A 20,000-nucleotide genomic window follows, 5' to 3' on the forward strand; every position below is an offset into this window, starting at 1 on the left:
TTTGTTTTTTAAAGGATTGTTTTAATGTTGGTGTTACTTTTAGTGTCGTGTGGGTATGCTTTTGCGTTGGCATGATGCTTGACTATTTTTTTATTTACGCCTGACGCTTACCCTTTCTAGGTGTGCTTAATATAACGTGTGATGTAGATAGTTTACGTTCCACTTGGCAAATGCATAATATTCCCATCGCATAACCATAATGCGATGCATGGAAACACATTTTAACATTTTGTTTTATCGTCAGTTCAAAATAATGATGAACAAAGCCGCAGTACAGGTTGTATTATGTGGGTAAAGAAAACGGGATGGAATTCTCGGTAGGGATCACTTATGTAATGTGCACACGCCTTGATACTTGTGTTTTTTTTCTGTACTGAGACCCGTCCTATTTTCTCGGGTAGAAATGACGACCGGGGCAAGGTAAGTTTGTCACTCTTTTGGGTGTTTCACTACTATAGATACCCCCAGTTAAACCCCTAACTGTGGAATAACTTTGAATGATTTTAGATATATCCTAAGTAGGGGTAAACGTTGCTTAAAAGAGTAATTTAGCAGTTTTAGCCGGGGGTAGATCGCTCAAAAGTGGCATACAATTTTTTCGAATTTTGTTAGGATGTATAGTTAAAGTATTCGACATCCTTTGGTAACTTTTTCCCCAAATGATCGTTGCAAGACCAGCGAGTCATACTGATATTAAACATTTGATGGAATCGCGGGCTTTTTCATTGTGGATTCCCCTACAGCGCAGACTTGGCCAAGCGGTCTGAGACTATGCACAGCGATCATTTCATTCGATCTCATGTGAGAGTGACGTCACGCGTGTCTTCTTTGTTTTAGAGAAAGTATGCTCGGGTAAAATCACATATTACTTTCCCTGATATTATAAGATCTCATATATTGTGTTAAAGGAAAAAGTAATGTAAGCCACCCTGTTACACCCTGCATGTATTCCCAATGTTATTTTCTTCCATTTCTTTATTTCGATATGAGCTTGTGTTCCGAATGCATTCCTGATATATAATCATCGTCTGTCATTTGTTCATTGGCGTGAGAGACGAGTGGCTTAGACCTACATAAGCCCCCCCCCCCCCAGTTCGAAATAGGAGCAGGTTGGGACAGTGTTTTAGGAGGCCAGGCGGAAACCCCCCGGCATAAATCACACAGGAAATGGAAACGGCTTGTGCTCTCCTTCCCTGGCATCTCGAATTCAGTTCAGTTCGATTTGCTGTCTAGCTTCGCCCGGGCTTTTGCTCTAGAGTGGCCCGACCTGTGTCACCTATTTCTAGTTGACTCTTTTTTTTTTTTTTTTTTTTTTACTGTATGCTTATTGTGGAGGCTGGATTGCAAGCAAGCGATCCAGCTGCCACGGCGTAAGCATCTGGGATACCCTTTTTACCGGCCCGGCGGCCGTGGTGGGGGGTCCCTGTCTCAGAAATTGCGTGTGTTCACAATTCTGTAAATAATATAACAGGGTGGCGTTCGGCTCGCCGCAATGCTTACATTCCCTGACAACAACGTCAACAAGAATTAGCCTGCAATGTACGAAAGATAGGAAAGCATTTTTTTCGTCTATTGGGTCGATTTTAACTATATTTGACAAGAACAAAATGAAACTTATTACATTCGAGTCTTTCCGCATCCGCCATAAATTTTCTGCAAATTACGTTAGTGTTGGGAATGTATTTGATGTAGTTTTATATTGAATTTTTATTAAGTGTAAAGCCTTCTTTCACATTAAAAATTGTGGACATTAGATGGACGCACACGCACACACACACACACACACACACACACACACACACACACACACACACACACACACACACACACACACACACACACACACACACACACACACACACACACACACACACACACACACACACACACACACTGTAAGGCTCAAGCTATCCTTATGTTCAGGTACTTTCATCCTAATCTTAGCCTAGTACATTCTTGCACACCGAGTTACCACAAGCTAACTCTTACTCTCCACACCTAAGACCATAGGCTTCTCCTCAGGCCTCGGGTCTTTAAGTACCTCAGCCTTTGCCTCGCTTCTCTGCTATCGCCACACTTACTTTTACTCCACACAACTTGAATAACTCGCCCAGTACATTCACGCACGCGTCCGTTCTCGTAGGCCTTTCTCCTCGTTGATGTCGCTCGGTTTACACGAACGCGTCTTTTCTCTCTCTCTCTCTCTCTCTCTCTCTCTCTCTCTCTCTCTCTCTCTCTCTCTCTCTCTCTCTCTCTCTCTCTCTCTCTCTCTCTCTCTCTCTCTCTCTCTCTCTCTCTCTCTCTCTCTCTCTCTCTCTCTCTCTCTCTCTCTCTCTCTCTCTCTCTCTCTCTCTCTCTCTCTCTCTCTCTCTCTCTCTCTCTCTCCTCTCTCCTCTCTCCTCTCTCCTCTCTCCTCTCTCCTCTCTTCTCTCTCCTCTCTCCTCTCTCCTCTCTCCTCTCTCCTCTTTCCTCTCTCCTCTTTCCTCTCTCCTCTCTCCTCTCTCTCTCCTCTCCTCTCGCTCCTTATATGGCGTGTCCACCTTACCAACACCTCGGTTAGATCTGTATAAAGAGACAGACGGCCTACGCCATCCTGGCCGGAACGGTTCTCTGTCCATCACCTGTATCTCTCTTCAACCAAATAAACCCGTTGAAACTCTAAGAAACTCTGCTAAGACGTCTGCTGATCCCTCATCGCTTTCCAAGTTCACAAGTTTCTGCCTGGCGCTGCCTGACTACGCTTTGCCGCAATTCGTCCACGTCACACACACACACACACACACACACACACACACACACACACACACACACACACACACACACACACACACACACACACACACACACACATCTTAAACAGAAAAGATTATCCTTTCAGAGACAAGCAACCACAATCATGAGCAAAACAATGAAACCAAAAAAAAAAAGAAAATAGATGTATGCCTAACAAGAACTTTACTGAACATACAAGATTAAGATAATGATACTTCCATAAAATAAGACTTGAAGAAAAAAATGGTGCAGACACAAAGTAGAAACAGTTAAACATTTAATATGACAATGTTCAAGATTCGGTTGAAACAGAACTTATCTACTTAATCTCCTAAATGTAAATAAAAATCATTAACTCAAATTTAAATCTAAGTATAGGTTAAGATCTACAGTCAACAATAACATTTTGAGAGATGTGAAGATATTTATACAAAGAACATACAATTGATTACAAATAAGCAACAAAGAAAAACTGAATAAAATTGATCAAGTATCATAGTCTATAACCCCATAAACGTAGAAAGAAATCCTGTTCATTATACATACTACAGTTTTGATGTTATTCAAGTCTGTCATCAGCACTATTTGAGAATGACCTACTTGCGTGAATTTCAATTATCACTCAAAAATAAAAAAAAAGTCAGTACGTGATTATTTACAGTGGTTATCACTTCTACTATGCGATTTCAGTTCATTGGTTACCTTAAAAGAAGAATGCAAAGAAATCAGAATTTTCCTTTTTAGGTTTTCAAAAATGTACCAAAAATATATGGGATTAAAAAGCGCTGACTTAACTTACTGCGCATATTTTATAGCGTACGTATGCATAAACACAATTATTGCTAGTCTCAGGCCACTTGTATTAATGTTTTCTAGCATCTGCTTATGCTTACATTTGCATACATGTCTATGTAGGTGTACATGTAAAATTGCGTACATATGTTTACACATATGTGCACATGTATATATAAACATGTGTACACATGCAAACGTGTGCACATGTATATATAAACATGTGTACACATGCAAACGTGTGCACATGCGGACACATGTACAGAGGTGTGCTGAGATAACGAGGAACGGTTAGAGTTACAAGCGGTTCGTAGTTACCGAGTAACCTTGAATCGTTTTATTTGTTGGAATTAACCGCTAGAAGGCGTTGATATCTAGAAATATAAACTAACCACTGTCTGTCTCCCAAGGACATTTATTTTCATAATGTAATAACATACTGATTAATTATAGGCCTTTATCATACGAGTTTGTAGAGGTATTTGACATTTTATGTGGGAGTTTTAGCCTTTACATGCTTCAGTCGTTTACATTTAGTATAAAGTAGCTACATCATTACTATATGGGGTTTATGGATAGTCTGGGCTCTAATTAACACAAAAAACGTAAAATCTCTGCTATGCGTAAGTCGAACCGGGTGGCGACAGCAGGAAAAATTTCGCCTGGCTCATCGTGCGGCCCCAGGACCCTGCGGTAGAAATAAATTTAGCTAAGGAAAGGGGGTAAAAAATATATAAAGTGTAAGGGCTAGTAAGAGAAGGAAGGAAGTATAAGTTGGAGAAACTTCTTGCATTATTTCTTGCCTATGGCACGACTGTGGCTGGAGGTGGTGTTTATTTACGTGCGAGGAGGAAGGCCTACCGCGAGCGTGATTGGTATAACGTGGCCGATATACCGTCAGAGTGCAGACAGTCATGTCTGGCAGGAACAGGTGAACTTGGTGGTGGAGTGGAATCAGCAGACGTCTTGGTAACTTACAGGTGGTGGACAGAGCTTCGATCCGACTAGGTTACTATGGGCTGTCTGCCTGTCGCTCGCAGGCGACCCTCTTTATACAGATCTAATCGAGAAGTTGGTAAGGTAATCGCGCCTTATGAGGTGCTAGTCGAGAGAAGAGAATGTTTGTGTAAACAGTGCTTCACAAGGCGGAAGGCCTACGGAATGTCGCATCCGGTGATATGTTGGAGGAAAGCTTGGTACGTATGGACAAGTATCATTGTATAGGGTATATGTGTAAAATATACATAGTATATTATATGTGCGGCAACAGTAGAAGGAGAAAGGGTGCCACTCGAGTGTTTAGACACTTGTGAAGGAGGAGAAGGCTTAGCACAAGGGATAACAGTTGAGCAGTTTAGACGTCACGTGGTGGTAAAGCCTCGCGGGTTCGACGCCAATCATCTCATTCTGGCATGTAGAGCTTAAGGATCCCCTATTCTCTCCCGTTTTCGCTCGCTCGACCATCAGGCGCGCGCAAAGCCGCAATGCCCTGTAACTGTTCAGTAGTTGGATGCAGATCTGTGGACCGCCCTGAAGATGTTCTTTATCGCCGATTTCCAAAGGAGGAGGGAGCAAGAAAAGAGTGGGTAATTTTATGTGAAAAGAAAAAGGTCAACTGTGAAGAATTTGCAGCATCCATTTTGAGAGCGCAGACTACGAGAGAAGGCTGAATTATGAAATGCTACTTTTGGCAGTTCCTCGACGCTTGAGAACCCTGTAGAAGGATGTTATGCCATCGAAACTTATTCCAAAAGTTAATTAAAGGTAACTGTCATAATAGAAATTATTGTTATAGAAAAAATGGAGTTGGAATTTATAGAAAAAAAATCACGCGTTGGAATGGGGATATGGTATTATTGTTATTATCATTATCATTATTGTTATTATTATTCATTATCATTATTGTTATCATTATTACCATCATCACCATTATTATGGTTATAATGATAATGATAATAATAATAATAATAATAGTAATGATGACATCAGTAATATTAATGGTAACAATCATTGTGATAATGATAGTACTAATGAAATAACAATAACTATGGTAGTAATGACAATAACAGTAATAATAAATATAATAACAGTAATAATAAATGTAATAACAGTAATGATAAATGTAATAACAGTAATTATAATGATAATAATAATGATGATAACAATGATAGTGTTGATAGTACTGATAATAAGGATTATATTAAAATTGCGATAATGGTAATATTAATGACAATGATAATCATAAGAATAATTATTATAATAGTTATAATAAAGATAATAACAATGGTAATAAAAGTACTTGTAATGAACACTTATATTGACCTTGCTTTTACGTTCCAAAACGAGTGTGAAAATGAGTGTAAGTGGTACTGTTATGTAAAATTACCGCGCAAGCAATTTTTTTTATATATTTTTTTGCTGAATAAATATAATGAGACAAGCGTCTTGTTTTCTAAATTTCGTCCGAATGCTCTAGCATTTTGGAACTGTCTTCGTAAATAGTAAATGACTAGTATTTCTGACTTTATGGTTTTATATTTGGGTTATATTATACATCATTCCCAACCTATGAATTTCCTGCTATGATTTGGTTTTGGCGCAAGCGTACCTTTTATACTTACAAGAGTTCTAGCAAAGACAAATGTATTTTTTGGTGCTAGCTAGGTTTCGTGTGTTCATTCAAGAAGACCTTAGCGTCAGATCGCCGTTGTTATAGCAACGTGACATGCCGTTACTACATGAATACCTATGATGAATAAATTTTCGACTGTAAATAGTCTTTCTTTTGGCACCTAATTGATTATCTTTAACCATTATCAAAAACCCAAATAGTAGTTTTTAAGAAATAGCAGGAAAATCTGCACCATTTTGCTTTCTGGCAACTCCAATGTAAACAAGTGTCCTCAAGTCATACGGCTGTCAGTGGCTAGCTCACGTTGTTTCCCGTACAACACTTGTAGCGAAGCTTTCGAAACGGCTCTTTTTTGTAGTCGGTCAGGGCGCGATACTACTGCCATTTCTTTTAAAGCTAATAAGTTGACATACTCAACTTTTTAACGAGTATCATGAATGGACAGCGTAAAGTAATGGTGATGGTATGTTGCCTCTTGTTCTTGTTATTGTTGGTATTCCCTTGCACCTTATATTTAGCAGGATGGATGTTGCATTGGTTCCATACTGGACCATGATGTAGACCAAAGAGGTCAGGATTGTCAGATTATGAATGAACGTTTGTTAATGTTCTTACATCTACTTGGGCCCAGGGCTGTACTCTTATCCTTTGCTCATTCATTAGCATTTCCAATGGATTATTGTTCAACTTTGTGATTGCCTATGATCGCATGTGTTTTCTTTATTTACTTTGTTGAGAGGGTAAACAAGGGTAAAATCTCAAAACACAGTGCTAATACTTTTGCATGTAATACAGAAAGGTTTGCTCTATTTAATGAAAAAGGAAATATGCAAATCAGATTTGGGTTAATCACAGGGCTGTTGCAAAAGCGGTGTAGAAGAGGGGTTTAAATTTGCTTACAAAAAGATGCCATTAAAAATTAGTTGTAGGGATATGTTACTGAGAGCAACGCACAGACATGGAGGGAAATAGACCCCACCATCTTACACACAAGGAATCTACTTGTAAATAACACATCTACAGTTGCAGTGGCCTCGTATTTACAGTGAAAGGATAAAAATATCACTGTTCAGAGACTAAGTCCATAACACCCTCACTCAGCCAGAGTTCTTCACATCTGTTTTCTTTAAGTTAGTGGGAATTGTTTGACAAAGTCTCAAAACCAGGGTATTATGTGAACCCAAACACCCAACCTAACCTTTCCTAACTTCTATATATTCCCTATTAATTATCACTTTCTGTCAGTTTATTGAAAATGAACATAAAGAATTCTGGTTATATGAGGGTGTTGTGGATTTAGTCTCTCAGCAGTGTTGTACAGCAGACATTTTTGCTGCAGCTTAAACTATGTTTCTCCTTACTCTTTCTTATGGTCTATAAGATGGTGGTGTCCATATCCTTCAATCTCTGGGGGGCTGGTTGGTTTTTACGATAAAGACACAATAAGGTACAGGAAATTGAAGATGATATTCTTGTAGAGAATAAAAAGTTCTAGTCGTTGATACAAGAACTACTCTGCAAACACAAACAATAATGCCTCAAATATAGGAAAGAGCAGCAGAAAGTGCCACTAACAGCCTAAGTCCACTTGGTCCTTCCAAGTTTCAGCACTGTCTTGCAGTGCATACTAGATAAAGGCAATGTTTCGTAGGGGAATGTTGGGGGACAGAGCCCCCCCATCAACCTGCCCTGCACTCCTAATCTCGGCAACTTAGGTTGTCAAATAAATTTGCTGACATGGAGTCGAGGCCTTAGTCATAACACCTATTTTAAGCACAGATTTATAGAATATGTCATAGACTGTCATTTTGTTTTCATGATAGCAGACAAATATCCTTGGAATTACAAGCCAACCTGAGCCAGGGATACTACAATTTCAACAATGATATTTGGGCATTGTTAGGGTAAACCCACCATGTACTTGAAATTGTATTTTATTTCTGCCTCTATTTGATAGTCATTCAAACATGAAGAATTTTTCTTGGTTGATATTTATAGATGGATGCACTAAACCAGGTCAAATGAATTATATTCTTGTAGAGAACATAAGGTTGCAGTTGTCAGTACAAAAACTAATCTGCAGATAGAACAATAAGACTTCACATACAGAAAATTATCACAGAAAGCACCACTCACTGCTTAAGTCTAGTCGATCCCTCCTTTTGGGCAGAATCCAAAGAACATGTCTAGTCACCGCAACTTGGATTTTGAATAAATTCTGTGATGAGGAGTTGGGGACTCACGGTTGTATGCTTAAAGAAATTGTGGAATCCACTCTTCTAAGCGCAAAATCCTATACTAAAGAATAATACCCCAAAAAATCAACTGGTATACCGAAGTAAGGCAAGAGGATAAGAACATTGTATTTTTCAAACTGAGTGTCATAAAGTTAAGGTAGGACCCTACAAACGTGAAGAATCTAGCATAAGAATATTTTGTCAAGAACTGATTTGCATTACACAATTTCTGTAAGCATACGGTCATTAGTGTCAGGTGATAGTTAGAGTATGTGGTGGGTAAATTCTGTATGAATTAAGGCTTGGACATGTGATTAGTGCTAATTTTGTATTAGTGAACATTACTGCTTCTATTATTTTGTTGTTTTATGTATGTATTATGCCTTGCTTTATATTCCATAATTCAGCTTTTATAATTTCTGTTTATGGTGGAAGTATCCAGGAAGTAGTGAGATTGTTATTTCTTTTATAGACTGTGGCTGATGTTTTGTATTTTTGACTCATCTGTGTGGGTTTGGGTGTGGGTTCACGCACGCATGCGCGCGCGCGCGCACACACACACACACACACACACACACACACACACACACACACACACACACACACACACACACACACACACACACACACACACACACACACACACACACACACACAAAATTCATAGTCAGCAAGGAAATAATAGCAAGACCTATCTGAGTTGAATTTACCCAATCTAGCAGCTGACTCAGCAGTCAAAGGTACCCTTTGTTTGAATGACAACTGCTAATTTTCACTCAGTTGCAGTGGTCTCCAGACAGAAACTCAGTCATGTGTTTATTTGATATGTTATATAAGATAAGGCTTTTGGAAAGTGGAGGAGGAGAAGAAAGAGGCAAGAAATTTACAGAAGTATGTGGAGGTCGTTGTAGCATATAGTTGTTTACCAGGTTAAGTAGATGTCATTTTTTGGGTGAATGAAAATGTTTTGTTTTATTTTGTTTTGTGTCCTGAATTTGGTATAATCAAATTATTAACATATGTGCTAAAATATAAAAAAAGTCGCCTCTAAAATGTTTATGTTTACATACCATAAACAAATGCCAATGTAGTTTTAATCATTTTCATTTAAAGATATACTTCAATGAATATCTTAAAGAATGGGCTTTATTTAAAAGAAAATATAAGACAAATAAGCAAAATGTTGGATGAGTTACCCTTTGATATTTTTAATGATTAAAAATGATTGAAAGTCACTGGGAATCAAGACATCTTAATTTTGGCCCGCTGTTCATGGTACCACAGGGTAAACATACCTGAAATAATGCACATGCTTAGACCTTTGTTCCCCAGAGATTTAAAGTTTAAGACAGAGTATAGAGAAACATAACTCAATGATAGATTAGCAATGAGGTAACTTCCTTATGGCAAAATTGCTTATAATAAGTCTACCCCTCAAATATTGGGTATATTGATATTATCAGTATTGTGGTGGACCTCAGAAACTCAACAGGTCACAAATTAATTGAGCATATTTAAAAACAAATGTATTTCGGATTGTGTTGTAAGTAGATTTGAATAAATGATCTTTACCTCTGAGTCATCTTACCTTCCCTTATTTTACAGGTAGGGTACGAGATCGGCTTGTGATACTCAACCCAGCTGTGAGGAAGGTTGAAAAGAAGAAGAATAATGCAATATACAAAAGGATAAAAGCAAATTCTCTTTTATACATGAGGAAACCAGGTACACAATATTTGCTTATCCCCTTTGTTTCATAATTATTATAAGACTGAATAAATAAAGTATATTTGGTAGGAGACTAACATTGAAAGGTCTCTAAAATTAACCTTCATGCAATGGCTGACAATCACTTGCTGCTTTATCCGTTATTGTCATGGGGTAGGCTTAGAAGACAATACTGAGGTCCAGTATAGGGGATCACCCCTACTTAGGACCTCAGCACTCACCTCAACTAATTTGGCATGTTCTTTTCCTCTCCCGCTTTCCTTTTCCTTCTCTTCTTCGACCCCATCTGTCCATTTCTTGAGTGTAAGAGCCGTGCTGAAGGGATGAAAGCTGGCTTTTTGTGAGTCCTGAATGGCATTTGGGAGCCGTGGGCACAGTATGCCTTTGGTTGATAGCCTCGTCCTTATCCGTTATGGAGACCCTTAGGGGTAGACCATTTCTTTTTCTCATTTATTTCAGGCTCACCATGGCAAATAATGAAGATTATTACCTTCATTAGGGGCATTAAGGCTAGCCTTTCTTTTGACCACAGCTCTGACCACTGAGACTAATACATCCTCTTTAATGTTTGCTATCAACTATGTTCATTTCAAATTTTCCACTCAGATTATTACTCAACCTTCAGAATACACCCCTCCCTCTCACCCAACTTCCTCCACTCCATCTCCTATTGCACAGTGTTCACCCCCCCCCCCCCATCATTTATTACTACTCATCCTTATTGCCCTTGCTTCACACCACCCCACTTCCTCCCATCCTCAGCCTTCTACTGCTTCCACCTCTGCAAATCTTTTGAATACTCTTTTGGGACCAACCAAGTGGGATCAATTCATTGTGAAGCCCCCTGCAGCCCCTTACTCAGACAATACCCTTCTATTCCAACAATGTCTCCAAAAACAAGCAGGCAAAGTTTCCTTTCACAGTCGTTCAGATCATTCACACCTTGTAACTGTTACTTTTGAGTCTCAAGCTCTTGCAGTATCTATCCTGACTGACCTTACTGGCAAACCTATTCCTACCAACCCATACTCCTCCCTTCATATGTGTACCAGAACTGATTGTCCTGTCTACAACGACAACTGGTCAGACTGTGAAAACAACCGAGTTGCCTGCCTCATTGATGATTATACAGTGGCAGTACAGTGGTACATTATATCTCCCAGAGGTCATCGTAAGTCCTACACCAATCTTGCTAAGATTAGCTTGCATCCCCATGTAGTTTATATTGATGGTGCCAGTGTCCATGTCAGAAATGGCATTTTTGCCACCCAGCCAAAAACTGTCACCCCACAGCTCACTCCCCTCTATATCCCAACCTGGTCATAACTGTAACAAATTGCTCTGCTCAGTCAAGCATTTGTGCCAATTGTGGTGGCTCCCATAATGTATTTCATAGGAGCTGCCCTACCTACAAGCTTGAATCTGTGGTAGCAGTTCTCAGATTCAATGTAGGCCTCACATAGAGTGAGGCCAGACAAGAAGCACACCAACAAGATTTTTCTCTTTCGGCCTATTCCAAAACAGTACTTCGCTTTGTTTCCCTATCATCTTCTCAAGAAAACTCAGTAACTCCCCCAGCATCTCTGCCCTCTACCTTGAACCATCCTATCTCCACTCCCTCTCTTCCCCAGTCAAATTCCTTTTCTAGTCTCTGGATACTCCAGTCTCTACCACTTCCACGATGCTTATCCTTCCACCTCTCACTACCTATCACTCCAGGCAATTCAAACATTCTACACCATCTTCTACCACATCCTCTCCTCCACCCATCTCTCCCCCTTGCTCCTTGGATATCAATTTCCTCTTTTCACAAGAAACACTTTGTTTCTCAGACCTCCCCATCCAGCTCCCCTCCAGAAACTAAAAACATCATCCACCCTCCATTTCCTCTATTCCTATTTCCTTTACATTCAAAGTATTTGCCAATATCCATCCTCCTCCTCCTCAAATTTCTCCTACTCCTCTTCCTCCCACTCTCCTCCAAAACACCTTATCATTTCTTACCCCATATATTTTCCTTTCCATTCCCTCTCCTTTCTCCATCATCCTTACCACTCGCCTACTTGCCCACATAACTCTCTTATGTTGTTCCTGATACTTTACCACCTTTCCCTGTCCCCTTGTCTCAGTCTCTGGATTCTTCTCCAGTATCTCCAACTACCATTTTTACCAGCATTAAATGATGTTTGGTTCACAGTGACTTTTGAATTTTTCCTCATACAATTTACTCTCCCTTTTTCAGACATAAATACCCATCATTTGATCTCAATTGCCCTATTCTCTTAACCCCTTCCCCTTTACATATCCCCACCGTACTTCATTTACTCTGCACTCTCTACCCGTTTCACTACCATTCTATCCTACAGTGCTCTACAAGTTTTGACATCAAACACATCTTATCCTGATCATTAACTAATTTTTACCCTTATCACCCCAATCCTTGACCATAGTGCTATGTGACCTTGGATGTCTAGCACATTTATTAGTTTAAACCATCAACCATTGTTAGGCTTGCTGTGGTCATTAAGGAGAAACTGCCCCATTTAGCCTCATTATCTAAACAGTCATTTATGCCTCGTTCAAGAGTGCAGAGAGAAGGGAAGATCTATTTTCCCACTTCCAGTTTTTCCCTCAAGCTAGTACTAGGAACTGCCATTATGTGTGGCTTGAATTTGAGTTATTAATATGATACTTTAGAAGTAATTATTATTATTTTTTTTTTTTTCAGAATTATTAGATGTCCTGCTTGAAGGTAATGCAAAGCTAGACACCTGGTTGAGAAAAGAAACTAATTGTAAGGAAGACGTGACATCAGATCAAGCTGTTGACGCTGCAATTAATGCCAATAATGATATTGTCTCTGCATCTAGTATTGCAAGTTTATTACCAGAGGTACATGTAGGACAAGAAACTGTAAATGCCTCTTCACAGATACTTTTAGAGCTTGATGAAAACAGACAAGGAGACATGTCATGTGAACAGACCAACACATACAGTACAAACAGTGAATCTCTAACCAGTGTTCCTTATAAAGAAAAGAAGACTGAAGGAAAAAAGAAAATACATGTAAAATGTAAGCGTATTTACATACGCAAAATAAATACCTGTGTAGTTATAGAAGACACAGTTAAACCAGTTACTAGTCACAAAGTCACAAATACAGATCTTGGAGGGCAGTCTGTGTCATTTGTACAAGATGTTAATCAGAATGATAAACTAGCTGAAAGTCTACAGGGAATAGTGACAAGTTGTGGCAATGTTCATATCCCAGATAGACCTGGAAACCACATATCAGGGGATAGCACTGCAAATTGTGCCATCAATACTGACACTGTTACCAAAATGCAGTATTATTCAGATGAAGGCAGAAAAAGATGTCACACTAAAGAGAATAACCATAGTAAAGATGATATCAACACAGACAATGTTATCTTTTCGCAGACACAGGATAGTCAATTACCAGTGATTACAAGCGTGGTATCTATTGCTGGAAGCATAATGGATGAAATGTGCTCAGAAGAAGATAATAGAGAAAATGAGATGAGGAAGGACATAGATGAAGGAAAGATACAAGAGAAGAAAAAAAGTAATTTAAAAAGGTTTCATGACTCTAGCCAAACAACTGTTAATTCAGACAGTAAATCCCAAGCAGATGGTCACCCAAAAAGAAGGAAAAATGCGGTGAATGAAGTAGAGAATACTGTTAAAAGTATGTTAAGTGAAGCAGTTCCTGGTTCTCAAGTAAAAAAAATGGCTTCTGTTATGCCAGAATTATCAGGATGTATTAAAAACTGGCAGAAGGTGTTTCCATGGGTGACATATTGTTGTGAAAAGCAGACACTTATATGTGAAAATTGTAAATGGGGAAGCACAGATCCTGTTCAGTTTGAGGTGTTTGTATTAACTAACCCAAGTAAAGTGTTTCAGACAGCTAAAATGTTGCGTTGCCATGATGAATCTCCGAAACACAGGGAGCTTGTGGTGAAGAAACTGCAGATACAAAAATTGTTTAGGCATATTTATTCATTGTTAAAAGGTAATATGAAGGAAGTTTCAGGACTGGAAGGCATAACAGAAAGGATATCATATTTAGAAGGAGGTATATTTCCAGGGCCTCAAAAGTCTCCTGAAAAAGAATATATAGTTTCATATATGGTGAAGCACATAGCCATTTGCTTGCAAAATAGACAACTGGAATCTCTAGAAAAGTCACCATATTTTAGTGTACTTGCTTTTGAAAAAAATAGTCTAGCCATTATGAGATGGATTAACCAGAGTGGAGAGAGTGAAGAACACTTACTTTGTTTCTGTGGAAAATCACAAAACGAGGAATTAACTTTAAAGCAATATTTAAAGTACAAACAGGTAGATCTTCAGAAAATGTCATTCTGTGCAGACATCCCCCATATGAGAAACATAGGATCCCTGGACACACTTGCATTGCCAGCTCGTTTACCTTCTCTGAAAAAGTGTTTGTCCTGGTTAGAAGACAAGGGTACTTTTAAAGATCTGTTTCATTATCTTGAAACATTTACAAAGTTATGCAAAGCATCTCAATTTATGTTTGCCAACTTTCCTGAAACAGAGGAAATATTACAACTAGAAGAACCTTATGGTCATAATTGCTTAAAGAGTGCAAGTATTCTTAATTTTTTTTCAAAAAACTTTTTAAAGCTACAGGAAATTGCTTATACAATATATAAGGAGACCGGTAGTTTAGAAGCTTTGGAATTTAGCTCACTGGATATAACACATCAGTCTGCATTCAAGATTGCAGAAGCAGTATTTCCTAGGTTACATTCAGTATTTGCCAAAAAAGAGCACAATCAGTCTTCTATTACTGAAATTACAGCATTGAGAAAATTTGTTGCATCCATGTTCAAGCATATGGATGATCAGGAGTCTGAAGACCTAGGTATTTTGAGCATTATAGATATATTTTTGTCATATGCACTTTTAAGTTTGCAGTCATATTTGGAAGAAACTATGATTTTTTTTACAATGAGATTACAACAGGTTACAACTTTTACAATGGAAAAAGTATTTGAGAAATTTATGAAGGAATTTAAAGGAAGAAGCTGTGAATTGTTACAAGACATACATGCTGTAAGAACATTACTAGGGAAAAAGAAAAGTTGTACTGTACTTGATCTATTAGAAGCATTTGGGGAAAAGCCAGATATGTGTGATGCTTACCCTAAACTTCATGAAGTTTACTTGAAAGTGAAAGTTTTGCCATTCACAAATGCCAAAGTAGAACTTAGTATGTTTGATGTTGCATTAGCATATGGAACATTAATTGGTAATTTTTCTGGACCATTAGTGATGGCCATGGCATATATTTCCATTGAAGGACCTTCACCTAAAGACATAGATGAAGATTACATTATGAGAGAATGGTCAGATAAATGGAAAGCAAGTAGATATAGTCTCAAGTAAACAGTAGATCTAGGTTTATGATCATGTGTGTAAGAAAATTGATACATTTTATCTTGTAATTTTCTTTACTACCAAAATGCATTCTGTTCTATCTGCGTAAGGCATATTCTAGGGTAATAGAATCTGAGACAGTTTGTTTTCTTATATTTTTAGTCTAATATGATTTTCTCTCTATAATATTGTTAAAGCTTTTGATATTATTTTAAGCTTTAAGAGAGACTGAAAGCTGCCAAATAAGGCTTAAATGCTTAAAAAAAAAAAAAAATGATATTGATTGATTTACTGGTCAACTTTATCTATGCAGTTGAATATTATCAGGTTTTATAAATGTTACAATATATACTTCATTAAACATACAGTGGTAAAATATCTAATAAATGTAAGTTTCTCTAATCAAAAGCAAAGCACTGCCTATTGACAGATATTTTGATCACTTAAATCATGGTTACTGAGTGTATATGCATCACTTCTTCATATTATTACTGAATCGAGCAGTCCCCAAGCAGTGGGCTTTGACCCCTATAGCACTTTTGTGTCCACATGGAAGACTGGGCATGGGTATCTAAATATTTTACCCATTGTTTTCCACATGTGATGACATCTATACGTGTGCTTTCCTCTCGCCTAAACGTAAAGCGAAACAATTTGGTAAGAGTGTTTGCCATCATGAACACAACTCTATGTTGACGCAGTTTTTTATAAACTGTCAAAGAATATTTATGACAGTAGAAATATACTTATATAATAGCTATGTAAAGGACAGTGATAAGGACAAAATTTTCTTTGTGAAAGTCAAGCTATGTGGAGGTATTTAAGTGACTGATATTTATATGCTTTCAGATCTAGAAAGTTTCTATTTAGATTCTAAGCATTCAGTCTTGCCTCTAAAGAAATCTGCAAACTGCTATAGTTATGTTATTGATATTTAATTTTGGATGATCTCCTTTCAGCTAAAATATAAGAGAAATCTACCTATAAGTGGTGAAATTTATAGGGTTCAAGTTGCGTGTAGTTCCATTGTTCACCTTGTATTATACTTGAGAGTGTGGAAGCACCTAGTCTATATGTTACTAATCTTTTCCATTGTCAGTATTATTTACTGCAAGTTTGAGTGTCATTTTATAATCATGTTGTCAGGAGAATTAAACTCTTTCCACAACATGGTTCTTATTGTAAAGTAGCTTTTCATTAACTGGTATTGGTGCTGTATAATATTGTTAATTAACCTTTGTTGAGTGTCTTCTCACCATGAACTTAACTACTTTATCTAGAACTTGCAGGGAAAGGTTGATTTCTGTTCAGTGATATGTACTTCCACATTCATTACAAAATGAGTCCTATAGGCAGTTACAACACATATTTGAATTAAACAAAGGAAGTATTTCTCATTGAATTATATAAGTTAATTAACTTATCACAGTATCAGCAGAGTAGTTTTTTTGTTTTTCTGGCTTCATCCTTAGCACATTTTGTCGATAATGCTTTGTTCCCCCCTGACTTGGTTGCAAAGATTTTCAAATTGCAGAATGGATGCATTAAGATCATATTTCATTGGCATTTTTTCTTATTTTTTCTTTGAAACAAAGAGAATCATGTAGCTTTAGGTTCTCTCTAAAGGTGCTTTAGTAGTTCATTTTTGGACATAACAAAGGCTCTTTGGGCTATCACAAAATGCATTCCATATTTGACAGCCTTGTTGAATCTTCAGCATTAAAGTTATTGTAACTTAGCACATCTAATCGGCTGTGGGCCTAACCATGGCAAAAAAGGGTAATTTTTTAAACTTCAAAGAGACAAGAAAGTTATGTATGCACATATATAATGGATAAAAGGCAAAATTCGAAAATGTAATCAATGGGAAAATTTGCAGGTAAAACCTGCTTAGATTTTGCCCAGTATTACACACACAAGGCAAGATGCAGTGTTCAAGAATGATCAACAGATATAGAAAACTATGTGATAACCAAAATAATTGAAGTCTTGCCAGTGAAAGCTGATATATCTCCAGTAGTATTACAATTTACTTTAACAGTTTGTGCTGACCTAGCCTGTTTTGGTTAGGTTACACAGGTTGTCCTCACAACAGAGCATGTTTGCTTGGTGTGTCATGGTACTTGCAACCATCAGGATGTAACTGTGAAGGGACTTATCATGGCCTCCATTTCTGTTATAAGATGTGTTATGACTGGCTTTAACCAAGATTGTGGATTTTCATTTAGCTTGGTGTACAGATATTTTATGCATATTTTCTTTTTGGTTTAATACTCGGGTATTTACATTTCAGGTCAAAACTATAAATAGAAGGTTTTCTGTTTTGAATCTCTTACATGTTTCATGCTTTTCATCCCTTCAAGATGATCTTACTTTGTATGTGAAAGTATAAGATAGGTGAATGATCAGGATGATTAAGAGGTATAGAAAAATATTTGTAGAAAATACAAATGATTAATTTCACAATGTACATATTTATTTAAAGAAAGGATTAAGTTTCTAAAGGTGCTTTAACCAACAACAAAATAAAGATTTCTCTTGTGATGGCAGGGAGAGTTATATTTACTACTTGACCTATCTGTGACAGGTACAGCAATAGCAGTGTATGTGCATCATGACTCGCTTCAGGGCCGTCTGTACACAGTACAAACTCTGCCAAAAAGACTAAATTGTTGCATAATAATTACCTCACAGAAAATTCTGGCCCCCATCATGATAGGGCTAAATGATGTTTAAATGATGAACGAAGACTTCAAAGGTTCATAACTTATTTCTTCATTTCCATGAATGAAACTACACTACATAATTTAATGTAGTTGTTATATTTTGCCTAATGCTGTTGGGAATATATAATGCTCTTTATAGTAAAAATTTGGTAAATGCAGATACATGCAGATACCCAAACAAATGCAAAACAACCAAGGAGTCATTTTATAAACCTCTGTGACCTTTCTGTGTGTTTTCAAGAAAATGTTTTTTTTTAGTGCTATTACTCCAATGGTACTGGGTTATTGTAGTGTCTACAACTGTTTCCTTTTGTTTTGTTTTTTTACACATATATGGCTACACAATTGGCGAGCCACCAAGGAGCAAATTAGTAAACCTACATGTCCTCAGCTGATTTCCCCTTTCCTTGCTTTTGGGGGATTTTTTTTCCTTCTTAATGCATTTGATACTGATGTTGACATTATGGTCTTTATAATGGTATGAATAATACTAATAACAGTGAAAAATAAAGAGAATCTTTCTGAAAATCAAGGAAAAGGTACAGGTGAGCCAGGTAGGATTTGTGATAGACTCCTCAGTGGAGCCAAATATGTGTAGACAGCCAAGAAACAAAAAAGCAAAGAACATGGCATGTATTCTTGCCATCCCATCAACCTAGGTAAATGTTGTTGATATTATTATTGATATTGTAACTGTTGCAATATCAATACTAATAGCAATATGAAATCAGATAGAATATTTCCGAAATCAAGTTAAATCAAGGAAAAAGGCAAGCAGTTGAGATAGTGGTAGTACACTTAATTCATCCCTTGGCGACTAAGCACTCGTATAGCCATCTATGGAAATGCAATTAAGAACTGAACTCACAGTGGGCATGGCGTGTAGGTAAAATGCCAGAAGCATAGAGTTAATTGCTTATTATTGTCAGAGACCACTGCCATGCATTACAATGGGTATGTACATTTTTCCCAGTGATGTTTTAGGGAACTTTGTCTTTGCCTTATGAATATACTTATCTTTGTAGATTAATATGATCATAGTAGTTGTTATTCTCATGTTATATATTAAGAATGACCTGAAGAAGGTGCAATTCAGTTTAGATTATTTGATGTCTGAAGAATGGTATATGATATTTTTTCTTTTAAAGAACTTTCTTCCTCTGTGGCACTGTTCTTCTCCCCCTCCTCTCCTTCCTATTGCCACTCCTCCTACTCCTTATGCCTCCTCCTCCTCCTCCTCCTCCCACCCCTTTTTCTCCTCCTCCTCCTCCCACTCCTTTTTCTCCTCCTCCTCCTCCTCCTCCTCCCACCCCCTTTTCTCCTCCTCCTCCTCCTCCCACCCCTTTTTCTCCTCCTCTTCCTCCTCCCATCCCTTTTTCTACTCCTCCTCCTCCTCCTCCTCCTTTTTCTCCTCCTCCTCCTCCTCCTCCTCCTCCTCCTCCTCCTCCTCCTCCTCCCCTTTTTCTCCTCCTCCTCCTCCTCCTCCTCCTCCTCCTCCTCCTCCTCCTCCTCCTCCTCCTCCTCCCACCCCTTTTTCTCCTCCTCCTCCTCCTCCTCCTCCCACCCCTTTTTCTCCTCCTCCTCCTCCTCCTCCCACCCCTCTTTCTCCTCCTCCTCCTCCTCCTCATCACCCCTCTTTCTCTTTCCTCATGTTATTTATCATCCATTTCACTGTGCTATTAT

At 38.0% G+C, this 20,000-nt stretch overlaps 1 protein-coding gene across 1 annotated transcript in view; it reads left to right on the forward strand.

The window, feature by feature from the left end:
* The window catches only part of LOC113816092 (uncharacterized), a 32,749-nt gene extending 13,830 nt beyond the window's left edge, over nt 1-18,919 (forward strand). The window contains exons 5-6 of the mRNA XM_070130232.1: nt 10,039-10,158; nt 12,890-18,919. Of these exons, the coding sequence (XP_069986333.1) occupies nt 10,039-10,158; nt 12,890-15,600 (2,831 nt within the window). The 3' untranslated portion in view covers nt 15,601-18,919. The remainder of the gene's footprint in view (nt 1-10,038; nt 10,159-12,889) is intronic.
* The last annotated feature ends 1,081 nt before the right edge of the window (nt 18,920-20,000 follow it).

Source organism: Penaeus vannamei, chromosome 15 (assembly GCF_042767895.1).
Source record: "Penaeus vannamei isolate JL-2024 chromosome 15, ASM4276789v1, whole genome shotgun sequence".
Taxonomy (NCBI): domain Eukaryota; kingdom Metazoa; phylum Arthropoda; class Malacostraca; order Decapoda; family Penaeidae; genus Penaeus; species Penaeus vannamei.